The sequence below is a fragment of the Canis lupus genome, chromosome 36, assembly GCF_003254725.2.
Source record: "Canis lupus dingo isolate Sandy chromosome 36, ASM325472v2, whole genome shotgun sequence".
Classification (NCBI taxonomy): domain Eukaryota; kingdom Metazoa; phylum Chordata; class Mammalia; order Carnivora; family Canidae; genus Canis; species Canis lupus.
The window spans coordinates 5236288-5251336 of NC_064278.1; the positions used below are offsets into that span (position 1 = coordinate 5236288).

General features: G+C 35.1%; 1 protein-coding gene across 29 annotated transcripts in view; it reads right to left on the reverse strand.

The window, feature by feature from the left end:
- Nucleotides 1-3707: 3707 nt before the first annotated feature.
- Nucleotides 3708-15049, reverse strand: part of BAZ2B (bromodomain adjacent to zinc finger domain 2B) — a 293071-nt gene continuing 281729 nt past the window's right edge. For all 29 annotated transcript variants that reach the window (XM_049106145.1, XM_025471102.3, XM_025471100.3 and 26 more), the window contains 3 exons: nt 9022-9287; nt 8621-8764; nt 3708-5186 (listed from right to left, as the gene is read on the reverse strand). In XM_049106145.1, the coding sequence (XP_048962102.1) occupies nt 5033-5186; nt 8621-8764; nt 9022-9287 (564 nt within the window). In that variant the 3' untranslated portion in view covers nt 3708-5032. The remainder of the gene's footprint in view (nt 5187-8620; nt 8765-9021; nt 9288-15049) is intronic.

A 15049-nucleotide genomic window follows, 5' to 3' on the forward strand; every position in this document is an offset into this window, starting at 1 on the left:
ACTGGGAATATAAATTGGTGCAGCCACTCTGGAAAATGGCATGGAGGTTTCTCAAAAAATTAAAACCCACCAAAAGATCCAGCGATTCCATGTGTGGATACTTCTCTGACGAAAACAAGAACACCAATTTGAAGAGATATATGCACCCCTATGTTCATTGTAACAATAGCCAAGATATGGAAGCAACTTAAATGTCAACAGATGAATGGATAAAGATGTGTATACACACACACAACTGAATATTACTTAGGCATAAAAAAGAATGAAAATCTTGACGTGTATGACAACATAGATGGACCTAGAGGGTATTAGGTTAGACAGAGAAAGACAAATGCCATATGATTTCACTTCTATGTGGAAAAACAAAATAGAAACAGACTCATAGGTACAGGAACCATACTGTCATCAGAAGAGGGAGGGGTTGTGGGGACTGAAATAGATGAAAGGGATCGAGAGGTACAAACTTCTAGTTATAAAGTCAGAGGATATAATATACAGCATAGGTAATATAATAAATAATATTAAAATAACTGTATGGTGGCAGATAGTAACTACAATTTATTGAGGGAATCATTTCATACTGTATAAAAATATCAAATCACTATGAAGTACACTTGACACTAATATATCAACTCTCCTTCAATCAAAAAACAAACAACAACAACAACAAAAAACCCAACAAACCAAACAGCTCAGGAGTGGCTTAGCTGGGTAGTTTGGCTCAGGGTCTTTCATGAAATTGTAGTCCAGATGGCTGGGGCTCTAATCATCCAAATGTTTAACTTGGGTTGTAGGATCCACTTCTAAGATGCTGCAGTCATATGGCTGCTAGAGTGTCCTCATAACACAATAGTTGAGTTTACATAGAGCAAATGATCCAAGAAAACAAGGTGGAAGCAGAAATGTACTTTATGACCTAGACTGGGAATTCGCAGGCTATGGTTCTAACCCTGATACAATGTGGAATCAGATTATACAAGGGCATGAATACCAGAAAGTGAAGATCATTTGGAAATCTCTTCAATAAGACATTTATGCAGTGACAAGAAATTACAAGAAACTTAGGTTTTCTTCTTAAAGATTTATTTATTTATTTGAGAAAGAGAGAGCACTTGTGAGCAGAGGGAGGGGCAGAGGGAGAGGGAGAGAGAATCCTCAAGGAGACTCTCTGCTAAGTGCGGAGCCTGACTGGGGGCCTGGGCTGATCCCAGAACCCTGAGATCATGACCTAAGCCAAACCCAAAAGTCAAATGCTTAACCGATTGAGTCACCCAGGTGCCCCTTAGGTTTTCATTCTTAATAGAAATTCGAAAGTGAAATGTGGTATATGCCTGTGATGGAATACCTTGCAGCAATCAAGAGTAATGAACTAGATTTCCATATTATTTTTTCCGACTCAAAAGAAATAGAAAAATATATGGTGTACTACGACCGATAAAAATTTCAAAAAACACTACTTTCCACACCATTTATTTGTAAAGATAAATGTATTGCTAAATGAATATATAAAAGGTTAGCTGGAAAGACATATTAAAAGTACTTGCATTTGACAGGAAGGAAGTTGAAGAGTTGCTGAATGAAGAAGTAAAAGAATAAAAGAAGGGCTTTACAAGAATCCTGTGAAGAATGTGACATGAAGAGTCACCTCAATTTTATATAGTTGAAGCTTAAAAAATTTTTTTTCTTTAAGGTTGTGATGTAGCCCAGGAGATTTAAGAGATTTTATTGAAACAAAATTCCTAGTAGATAAGATTCTACTAGTTTCCCAGTGTTGTTGGTTTTTTTTTTTTTTTTTTTTTTTTTGATGAATCATATTCCTGTGGAAGGGAAACTTTGATTCTTTTAAAAAACCTCCTTTGTCTCCTTGTTGCAATGAAATTCTTTTAACAGAACACAAGCTTCTTTCATTACTCAAAGGGAGATATTTAAGATATAAATGACCTTGAGAGAGGTAGCCCACCAATAAAGTTTACAGAAGGAGTAAATGATTGATACCAGATTTCCCTGAGCTAAATGAACAGGATTTTAAATTTTTTCAAAGGTGATAAGGATGGAGGTGATGGAAAAGAGAAGGAGCACAGAGGGGGTACATATGAGATCCTTCATAATTTTGATTTAAATGAGTGCTTTGAACAGATTTCATTTTGGGGTTGAAACAAGAAAAAGCGATCACCTTGCATTGATAGTAAATTACTTCTTATGAGTTTAAGGTATACCCATGGATGAGTTTTCACTTGTTTAATTTTCAGTATGGTTATCAACTAACTAAATATTAAATTACTCTCTATGTATTGTTTCAAAAAGATGATTATTTTTCTGGGTTTAATCGTAGTGTACTGTTTGGTTATTCTTAATTGATTACTACTTGAGTAATGATCTAAATCTAATCACAAGAGCAAGCCAGTGTTTTATAATTTACAGAGCGACCAAACTAAAATGGAGAAGGTTCAGGTTAAAGCGTAGTTTATCTTAATTGAAGTATGTTTTATATACTTGCAATTATGTGATAGCAGAGGGTTAGGAAAACGTTTTATATCTGAAGGGAACAATGATACTGGTTTACCCGACCCAGGGCACTGTGAGTGCAAGATTCATTCACATAAAAAATGATCCATAAATGTATAGTTAACAATTGTTTCTGATCATGCCCACTTCTCGAACAGCTACCCCTCTTGAGGAACAATGAAGGAGCCAATATTTACTAAGCTTTCCTTTTTTTAGGGATAACTTACTTATTTTTAAAAGAAAATTATCACTCTTGAAAAATTGTGCTTTGTGTGTTTAAGTATTTTATTTCTCATTTATGAACTCCTCAGACACCGGACATATTTTTATCAAGCTTCTTATATAGCATCTAATATAAATTAATGTAAGCATGTATCATCTCTAAGGCACAACACCCCATGAAGAAGACTCCCCATGGAGTATCTGGTAGTTCATAAACACAAAAACCAGACACTTTATTCACAGCACCACCTTGTTCTTTTCACCACATGGTCTTTTTGATTAAGCACGAGCCCCTAGAGGCATAAGTGCAATATTTGGTAAACAGAAACTGACATATTTACATAATAACAGCTCATTTTCATATAAGTCTCCACAAACAATCTAGAAATTTTAGAAAATATTCAGGTGGCCTCAGAGCATTTTAAAGTTAGGAATATTTTCTTCAAAACGTTTCTATTTTCCCTTCACTATTATAAACCATTTTCTAAGGATATTGTCTCAGGACCTCTTCTCCACTAGGCTGTAAGCTCCATGAAGGGCCTCTCCCTGTCTTGTTCACCAATGATTCCTGAGAGCCCAGCAAGGGATCAAATCATATTTCATGAAAGCTTGAATTTGTAGCTCATGACTTATTAATCTATATGATCAGTATTTCTTATTGACAACTTACAATTGGTTACATGTCTACCAATAGAGACATTTCTCATATCAGAACAAGACTTTTAAAATGTATTCTAATATTTTCATATTGAAAATGTAAAAAACAACAACAACAACAACAACAAAATGTGGTCCAGAGAGGCTCAGGTACTAATGAAAGGCACAACACTTGACTTAAAACCACCCTCTTCCATCCCGCTCAATGTTCATTGAACTACCGTCTGCCTCTCCACCTTTAGGATTTTGTAAAAATCAAATTTAAATTAACTATCTTTTTGAAAAGAATATATATTCAGGTTCATTAAGAAAAACTAAAAAACTAGTTTGTAAAAGTCTTTTATTGTATCCGTGCCACACATAGTAGTGAAAAATAACACTCCTAAAAAAAAGAATGCTACCTTTTCCACAACATTTTATTTTAAATAAAATTTCAAGTACTCTTACATACGTACAAAAAAAAATCTGATCTATTTGCCTCCAACAGGCCACCACAACACACAGTAGATAAAACACAGTGGTTACAAATGTCTTTTAAATTTATTTCTGAGGCAAGGCAAATGGGAAGGAAATGTTTCTATGAAAAAATACTGTGTGTGTAGGAAATTGTCACAATTTTATTCCACATGGATACAAATGATTATACTTTAATTTAGGCCCTGGTGGCTTAAAATTATATAACAAAATAGAAAAATGGAAAACTAATATCCCCTACACCCTGTTTCAAAGGCAGGCACTACCAAGATCAAGGAGACGCCACAGTGTTGGTAGAGGATAATTACTGTACAAGCTGTATAGCTATAATTACCTTCAGACTAAAATAAAATGCTACAGTTCTTCTAAGGCATAAACAATAATGTCTCCAAACAATATATACACATAATACATATTTAAAACAAGACTTAATATAAACAATAATGAACAGTATATACATGTCAATTTTTCTTCACTGTCTTGAAATACAATTTAACTACACAAGTGATGCAGCAACATATATATATATACACACATATATATAAATGTACTTGTAACTCTACAGTAAAGTTTATTTTTGGTGCTTTTATAGCACATCAGTGTAAACAGTTTAACTTGGCTTTGTTTTATATTTTAAAACATTCCTTGTTGTATTTTCAAGATTTAAAGCAATTTTCTAGTTCTTCCTTTTCACAGAAAACGAAGATTCTGGATGTGGTTTAATCATAAATAATTCATAAAATTAAATACATTCACTAAAAAATAAACTACAAAGTAAAAAAATGAAAAATAGATATTTATTGAGAGGGAAAGGAGAACCATTTCCCACATTAGAGCTCTGGTGTTGAATATTCAGTGCGATTTGATATATTTTAATTGCTATTGCACTATAACACCCTTTCCTTTGAAAATTCTTTGGGTGTGCTTCCCTGTTCTACCTAAATTAGCTGATAAATCACACAAACCAATAACCAAGGGCCTTGGTTGTTGTAGGAGTGAAGCCTTTAAAAATGGTATCATTCTTCTGATACTTCTTTTTTTTTTTTGTGATACTTATTTTAAGGAAAAAAAAGTCATTATGTATGTGCCTTGCACATTTATGTAAATACAGTTCACATTGCTGGTCTCATTTGTCCTTGTTTAAAAGGAAAAAAAGAGAGAGATTATTATAACTTCAGCTCACTTTGAAAATATCTGTCCACTTTTTTTCAAAATACTTCCTCATACTGTGGCCAGCTCTGCCTATATCAGAATCATCTTCATTAAATGTTTCACAGTTGTCAAAAACAAGCCTGACATCTACAGCAAAGGTTTCAAGGTTTGGATATCTGAAAGAAAACACATGATTTAGAGGTTGTTTTTATACAATGGCTTTGCTTTATAAACAAAGAGGTAATTAAAAGGTAAAATGAAAAGTAAAACTGAAAAAAAAAAGATAACTACATTTAAATTGACATAAAACATATACTCTCTTAAACACAAACATTTAAAAAATTGCATGTGTTCTGACCCATGTAGGATTTAAAAAGATTAAATGGAAAAAATACATTTCTCTGAAGATCAAGATATATTTCAACTAACTAGCATTTTCTTCACATCCAATTTCCTTTGACTGTACATAATTCTCTGTCCCAGGACTCATCCCACTTGACTGGTTTATTAGTTCCTCTGATCAGTTGTGGTACCCTATCATCCACATTCAAAAATATTTAGTCACAGTAGAAATAACATAAATGCTTCCTATGCACTATAAACATTACACTTGCCCTCTAGCTTTTACTTCCCAGGATAAACTGCTCTGTGTTAAATCTCCATTTCCCATTTCTGTTCTTTTCTCTTCAAATGTGCACTTTTGCTCGAGCAAAAGTATCATACTCGAGTATCATAATCCAAAACAAGCAAAAAAAAAAAAAAAGTGCTATAAGTGCTATCCCTTTATCAGAGATAACATTATGGAGACCTGTCTTTCCGTAAGAAGCACTGTGGCTTCAGTGCTTTTTTGGTGTAATAAGCCCAAACCTTTTTCTCTGTAAAAACGTGGAGAACAGAAAGATGAATGAATCTGCCTAAACTCACTGATAAAAGGAATGGTTTGTTTCAAGCCAACTCAAGACAAACCAATATAGTTTAAAAGAGGTCTTTTAGAAATTTAAATTAATTATAACTTATGGTAAGCTAAATAGTAAGTAATTTATGTATTAGAAATATCCTTGAGGTACACACTGAAGCTCTGAGATCTGGTAAAAGTGGAATTATTTCTTTGATGGGATACCCTGTATAGTCTTCTACTCCTCCCCACTTCCCTCTACTATGTGCAATAATAAAATAACATTTCTCTATCTGTAATGAGCTCACAAAATTAATTCAGATCTTATATAACCTCACTTCCCTGTTCTGGGAATTATTTTTTAAAGAGGGGAATTCATATAACATAAAGTTACCCATTTTAAGGTAGACAATTCAGTAGCATTTAGTGCTTTCATAGTATTTACTATTACCAACCTCTGTCTACTTGGCAAAACACTGCCATTGCCCCAAAAGGAAACCCTGTATCCATTAAGCTGTTGCTCCCCATTCTTCCTTGTTCCATCCCTGGCAACCACCAATCCATCTATCATTCTCTATGGATTTGCCTATTCTGAAAGTTTAATATAAATGGAATCATATAACATGTGTGGGAATAATTTTTATAAAATATTTAAAAGTTACTTTGAGAAATATTTCTTTTTAGACTGTTCCTTCTTATAAGAAAAGGTTAATGACTAATGCTGGGGAGACTAGAATCCAGGACAGAATTCCAGGTGAAACAAATACTATTCCCACAGTTGATGGGACCCAGAAAGATTCATTAAAGTAAGTACTTCCTCCCCTCTATTCTATAAATTTCTAGTTTAAACATTTGAAATATTGTTTATGAGTTTTGGTTCCAACTTATTAGTTTGGGTTTAATCAAACAACTTGAAGTGCGATGAGCTCGAATCGACTAAGTTTTGCTTCCCACAGAATTGGCACCACAAACAAGATCATATAGAACTGCTTCCCTCTCTCTGCTGCTTCGCTGTGACTTCCACCATTCACTGGGACTCATTCTCAAAAGGGAATGCCAATGTTTGGTAACGTCTAAGCTCTGTGTTAGTGTTTATCTTGGGGATTCTGAGGTTAGGTTCATATCCCATCCAGGAACAAGTAAAGCCTTTCTGTGTAAGTCTTTGTCCAGGCCATGTTGATAATAAAGCATTATGCTACTCACTTAAACATGTTTGTTTTGATAGAAAAAAAAAGCAAAAGCAAAAGAACTAGTTCATATCTAGACAGCAGCTATTGCTTTTTGGTTCACATTAGAACCAGTACTTTTAATGGTTCTAAATGTTTTCTGAGTTTGGGTAGGTCCCTTCTATAATTAAAAAAAAAAAAAAAAAAAAAAGCAAAACAAAACAGACATAATCTTTTGAAAAACTGATATTTCAGGCTCCAAAGAAAGAAATAGGTCATTTGGTCAGTTTCTCAAATCTTTTTTTTTTTAAATTTTTTAAAGATTATTTATTTATTTATTAGAGACAGAGACAGAGAGGGACAGAGAGGGACAGAGAGAGAGAGAGAGAGAGAGAGAGAGAGGCAGAAGGAGAAGCAGGCCCCACGTAGGGCTCCCTGCGTGGGGACTTGATCCTGGGTCTCTAGGATCACGCCCTGGGCTGAAGGCAGTGCTAAACCGCTAAGCCACCTGGGCTGCCCAGTTTCTCAAATCTTTGATATGATGTGAGAAGAACAGTGATCATTATGAGTTAAATTCTATTTGACTCTTACAAACTGAATGTAAATTATGGAGCACAGTGATTTTCACCAAAAGAACACCCAGGAGGAGCTAAATAACATACTGAATTATAATGGTAATCATAATAGCAACAATAATAATGTAACTAGAATTTATTTCATAGTTATTCTTTCAATGTAAAACTCCTTCTTTCTCCATATTTTTTGTGTCTTTGCCGGTCACAAAAAATTACGGTCACAGGGTACTTTAAGCTAAACCACAAGGAATAAGGGGAGCAGAGAATGGAGAAGGGAACATATACAGCTCAGCTCCCCGCCATTCAAATGAGGAATGCTTTTGTGTGGGCTTATTTTGCAAGTGAACAGCCTCATTTTTCGGGCTCCAAAATGCGCCAATGTTCAGAACCAAACAAATTCCATTAAGAACTGCTACTCTGGGGAGCTTGAGGTGATCTAACAAATATTAACTGTGGCCAGGAAGTCACTTTACTCTTCAGGTAGGATCACAAAGAGTTTTCTTCCACATTTAATAAATACATTTTTCATATTCTCCAACAACATATAATACAACGTTTAATATTTAAAATTTCCAATGAACTTTTATCTCTACATTGTAATGATCTGGAAATATTAGTCAATCTTTGTTAAATCCACATGAGATACTATCAATATTCCATTGATGTACAATGCAACCTCCAACTTGTTATTTACTTACTTTGGGGCGCTTCCCTGTTACTTTTCTTTACCTCTCAGGCTGGGTTTGGTGGCCTTCCAATGTCAAAAGCAGCTTTATCACACTGCTTTTTAATTATCTAAACAATTTTAATGGACTTGTCTTCCATACCATACTACCGTAAACACACACACACACACACACACACACAGCCTCTCCAAAGGCAGGCCCTTTAATTAATATATTTTTGGCTCACTAGAAGAGTACCCAAAACATATTAAGCATTCAATAAGTACTGAACTGAAATGATTTACTTACTGTCCACTACTTAATTTCTCTCTAATTGTGGAAAAATCCATAGGCTTCTTAATAACTTTCTTATAACCAGGAACAAGTTTCAAGTTTACAGGAAGTAGAAAAGGCCATGCATCCTCATGAGTTTCCATTTCAGTAAGGATCATACTAAAAAAAAATAATGTTTGAAATAAGTATCTGTGTTTTAGAATTATCAATTTTTATTAAAAACGTAGTTTTTATAATCTCTTTGTAAGTAGAAACAATACAAATTAATTTAAAAGGATGAAATACATTTATTTATACCATAGAGTTTACATTTTCCTATTTATGTAAATTGTCAAAAAGTAACGTTTAATAGTGTAGAAAGTTTCTAAACAAATGAAATGTTGTAAGTATATTGTATGTGTAAACTGAAATAATACCTGCAAAGAGCGAGGTCTTTGGAGTCATCTCTTTTAGGTTTCTTAACAGAAGTAAAACTTTCCTGTTTTGACAAGTTAACAGAAGTGTTTTCTTCCATTTTTCTTTTTTTCAGGTCTTTGTTTCCTCTTTTTAGTGAGCTATTTGTAGATGCAGAGTCCTCATCTTCAGTATCCCCTGTTAAAGTTACTTTCTTGCCTTTCTTTGACTCATTGGTCTTTTTTCCTTTGACTTGAAGTTTTTTGATTTTTAAAGTTTGACCACTTGCCTTAATTAAAAAAAAAGTAAATGAGTTTTATAAGAAAATAACCGTCTACAGACCTTCAATTATTTTAAATTATGAAAGTCTGACAGGACAAAGAATATTATCTCTGATTTACAGGTTGTTTTATTTTTAAGAGATATCTATGAATTTGTTCTCCCATAACATAGGTTAAAATCTAATACAGCATGAAAAATCTATCTTAAGAACTCCTAAAACTTGGGACGCCTGGGTGACTTAGCAGTTGAGCATCTGCCTTTTGTTCTATATGATCCCAGATTCCTGGGATTGAGTCCCACATGGGGATCCCTGCATGGAGCCTGCTTCTCCCTCTGCCTGTATCTCTGCCTCTCTTTCTGTATCTCTCATGGATAAAAAAATAAAATCTTAAAAAAAAAAAAAGAACTCCTAAAACTTGAAGCTACTGATCTCATGCTAATTTACCTTTGGCACTACAGAATTTTGCAGTATTCCTTTAATCTAGGTCACTAACCAAATGAGTTTAAAGGTAAAAAGAACTATCTTTTAGAACACAATTAAGAAAAGTGAAAGTTAAAACAGAGAGCTTATTAATAAGATAGTTGAAAAGGTAAGTGAAAAGCTAGGCCAGGGGCATCTGGGTGGCCCAGTGGTTGAGCATCTGCCTTTGGTTCGGGTCATGATCCCAGGGTCCTGGGATCAAGTTCCACATTGGGCTCCCTGCAGGTAGCCTGCTTCTCCCTCTGCCTATGTCTCTGCCTCTCTTTCTGTGCCTTTCATGAATAAATAAAATCTTTTTAAAAATAAAAAGCTAGGCCAAAACATGAAAACATGTACTAGCTCACAAAATATAAAAGTCATCAAATAAAGAAGTCCTTTATAAGTGATTAAATCTACTGGAAATTTATTTGTTTGTTTTTGTTAAGAGAAAAAGCATTTGCTATAAAAAGAGAGTTCTAAATTGTGGTTCCCAGGTGTGAACAAAGCAATGGTGAAAAATCAGAGAGAGAGAAAAATAGATGTCTGCTTTTGAGAAAAACAATAAAGACACAGTATAAGAGAGATCATAGTTAAGGATATGAATTCTAGCCATGGCTCTGTCAGTAACCAGCTATGGAATTTATACCAAAAAATACCCATGAGGCCTTGTTTTCTCATCTGTAAAATAAGAAAGATAAGCCACACAACTGGTAAGGTCATTCTAACTCTAAAGGTACATAAAAAAAAAAAAAATCTCAGTGTAGCCTTACCCAATGTACGTAGAACTTGCAGACAGCACACTGATATCACAATGAGCTCCCCCACCCCCATTTAGAAATAGGGAAATAAGTCCGTATTTTGAGAGTTAAATGTTAAATACAATAGATCAGGGAGGAGAGATATGCAGTCACTGGTAATGAAAGTTTTTGTTTTGATTTTCCAGAATAGTGCTAACCCTCTTTTAAAACCATTTCTTGGGACACCTGGGTGGCTCAGTGGTTGAGCATCTGCCTTCGGCTCAGGGCATGATCCTGGAGTCCGGGGATCAAGTCCCACATTGGGTTCCCTATGTGGAGCCTGCTTCTCCCTCTGCCTATGTCTCTGCCTCTCTCTCTCTGTGTCTCTCATGAAAAAATAAATAAAATCTTTAAAAACAAAAAATAAGAATAAAAAACAATTTCTTCTTGGGGTGCAGTTGGTTGAGCTCCTGACTCTTGGTTTCAGCTGTGGTCATGGTCTCAGGGTCCTTGAGATCCAGCCCTGCTTTGGGGTCCATGTCAGGCTGTGCCCTCAATGTGGAGTCTGCTTAGGACTCTCTCTGCCCCTCCTCCCATGTGCACATGGGCTCATGCTCTCTCTCTAAAGTAAATAAATACATCTTTCAAAAAAAAATTATCTCTTCTCTTAAGCACACTGTTAAAAAATCTTAGATCACAGAGTCAGATATTTGGTCCAGATACAATCTAAAGTTGGCTATATTCTTGAAATAGATTTGGCTAAAAACGTTTCTTTGGAGTATTTCATATTAATTTCTTTGAGGATTTCATAAACTTTTCTAGTAATACTTTTAAATAATTGCCTATAAGCAATTAAAATTATTTGGCTCTTTATTGGGATGTTACAAGTATAGTTGAGGAGATATTTTAATTGCCCGAAATAAGTCACACTATAAATGTGATGCCTTCCTCATATCATATCAAAGAACCACTATCTCTTGTCACTAATTAAAATAATTAAAATGGGGCAGCCCGGGTGGCGCAGCGGTTTGGTGCCACCTGCAGCTCAGGGTGTGATCCTGGAGACCCAGGATCAAGTCCCACATCGGGTTCCTTGCATGGAGCCTGCTTCTCCCTCTGCCTGTGTCTTTGCCTCTGTCTCTCTCTCTCTCTCTGTGTCTCTCATGAATAAATAAGATCTTTTAAAAAAATAATTAAAATGTCTTACTAAGTTTCTTTTCCATTTAGTTTATTTTTATTCACTAATATCTGATATTCTGAGTTTTCGTATTATACTAAGCTTCTAGCTCAAGTCATAAGAGAAAGAGAATGCTTAATGAAGAAAAAGCCCATTTATGAAGATTAGGTTAGACTGAAGAATTATGTTATTTAAAAAGAACAAAATTTCATGAATAAGGGGCCAAAACTTCTAGTTCCTTATGTGAACTAAATTGTTACTTGGGATCATTTTCTAACAAACTCATAAGAACATGAAATTTTCAGAATCAAAAGAATTTCGTGTTTCAAAAAGATGATGACGTTTATATATTTACTAACTAATGTTTATCAGCTTGCCTCATTACATGTACACATACCCATACTTATTTTTAGAGACTTTTATTTTTTAGGAAATCTCTACACCCGTTGTGGCACTTGAACTCACAACCTCGAGATCAAGAGTCACATGCTCCACTGACTGAGCCAGCTAGATGCCCCCACATACACATTCTTTTAAAAGCAAGCTTTTATACAGTTACTCTGTTACCTGAATTACTTTGTTCTGGGACAGAGATGCCCCACTCCCTACCCTTTTTCTCCATCTTGTCAGAACCCAAATTCAAAGAGGAACTTCAGTACATCTAAAGCAGAACCTATCAGATTACACATACAGATGCACATTTCTGTTGTTTGTATATTTACATATCAGAAGTATGTGACCTGGTGGCTCACAGGGGTAAACAGCCCACAGAACATGTTGCTGTTTGGCTCATATAATGCTTGTAAAAATTCTAAGTTTGTTGCCAACATTAAACATTTGGGCAGATACCCATAAAAATCTATAATCCTGAAATACTGGTAGATCCTGGAACATTGGGCCCACATGTCTACATGACAACAACTGACTAGAGCTAAGTAATGATGTTGTATTTAGATTGGGGCATGACTTTCCATTTTGCTACAGTCTCAACTCTTTTTGTGTCATTTGCCTGGCTTTTGTAGGTATTGGAGTTTGAAACCTCAAGTGTGTGTGTGTGTGTGTGTGAGTATGTATAAATATGTATGCGTGTGCATATATATATGCATATATATATGCACACGCATACATACATGTCCTTTTGAGTTTATGATCCTGTGAGATATATATAAAACAAATAAATCTATAAATTTAATAAATATATATAAATATAATAAAGTATATGTATATATATATTGGCATGCACATACATATACACAGAGTAAAAATACTTAATCACAATGCTATATGCATAAATAACCATTTGAGAACAAGATATTATAAAAACTGATTTAACTGGAAAGATAGTTTAAAAACATCAACTTTAAAAATCTTTATATACCAAAATCAAACGTTTAATATTTCTTATTGTTATAAGAAATGCTACATCTAATTCACTACATTTAAAAAACAAAGAGGGCAGAGGCTTAGAAATCTGCATCACATAGAAGCACTTGGATTAGATCAGAGATCTTACATCTTCTGGTCCACTCCTTGAATGACTGATAGGCAGAATCTTAACTTGAGCAAATTTACTGAAAACAAAACCTGCTATAGTCTACCAGATGATAATTCAAGAATCAACATACCAATTTGTTACTAATTCATAAAGCATTGGAGGAAATTTCTATAACTTGACAGTTAAGCTAAAAGATAATTTATGTACAATAAGTGAAAATTACTACTGAATTATACTTAACTAGATATGACAAAATAAGTAATGAAAAATTAAAAATTATTAGTGAATATAATGCCATGTGGGACCCTCTGCTATCTTGTAAATATAAATATATTATAAAAATAAAATGTAAATAATAAAAATCACATATATAATAAAGCATTAATATACATATCACAGAACTCTAAAGTCATAAAAACTCTCATATACCTGACCATATTTGATCTTTAAAAATCTTTACAAATTAGGGGTACCTGGGTGGCTCAGTCAGTTGAGCTTTTGAGTTTTGATTTCAGCTGAGGTCATGATCTCGGGGTCCTGGGATCGAGCAATGTGCTGGGCTCTGTGCTCAGCCAGGAGCCTGCTTTCCCTCTCCTTTGGTCCCTACGCCTGCATGCATGTGCGCCCGTGTCCTCTCTCCTTCTCTCTCTCAAATAAATAAATAAATAAAATCTTAAAAAAACCTCTCTACAAATTAGATACTATCCCATCTTACAGATAACTCTGAAGCTAAGAAAGTGCTCCAATGTTAGAGATTGGGGAGGTAAGAATAACCAGCAAAAGGACTGAAAAAGAGCAAAGGCAGAAGGCCAGCCAGGTAAGTATGGTATCCTGGAAGTCAAGTAGAAACAGTTTCTTTCTTTCTTTTTTTAAGATTTTATTTATTCATGAGAGACACACAGAACAAGGCAGAGACACAGGCAGAGGGAGAAGCAGGCTCCCTTGGGGGAGCCCGATGCGGAACTTGATCCCAGGACCCCAGGATCACGACCAGAGCCAAAGGCAGATGCTCAATGACTGAGCTACCCAGGTGTTCTGAAACAGGATTTCAAGGAGACAGAATGCTCCACTGTATCAAATATACCTACTAGGTTAGATGAGGCCTACGCACAGATCACTGAATTAAGCAATGTGGAAGTCATTTGTGATTATGATAAGAGCAATTTTGGAGAAGCTATGGAGGTGAAAATCTGACTGGAGTAAATTCAAGAGTGATTTGGAAGAGAAAAATCAGAGAACCAAAACAGAAAACTTTCCATGAGTTCTTCTGTAACGGGAAGGGGAGAAATAGGGGAAGTGAATCAAGAAAGAAGTGAGCCCAGAAGATGGTTTTTGTTTAGTTCTCTCAAGATGGAAGGAATAGTAGCATGTTAGTGGGTTGACAAGAAGGACTCAGGGGAGGAGGAGACACTGATGGTGCAGGAGAAGAAGAACTGTTGGAATCAGACTCCTAAAAAGGTAAGAGGGGGTGGGTTGTGAGTCACAAGTAGGGGAAACTGAGTTTGTCAGAGCCACTAGCAATTCATGCCAACAGGAGAGAAGGTAGAGTATGTGAGCACAGACACAGGAAGGATAGTGGATGTGGTGGCAAATTCTTGTAATATTTTCTTCTGGTGGCTTCTATTTTCACAGGGAAATGGGAGTAAGGTCATCAGCTGAGAATAAGGATGGAGGAGACAGAGTTGGAGATAAATCATCAGGCACCATTAAAGGTCCTCTTAATACCTCAAATTTAAAGGGCTGGGTGTTTTCTCCAACCACAGTTAGATATAAAAGTATAGGTGTTGAGAAGTCAAGAACAGAGGATAAGGGATAAAGGTGGATGCATGATTATGATAATGAAATGCTGACACATTACAAGTGAGGTTAGGAGAAAAGAAAGAAAGGACATGAAGGGGTA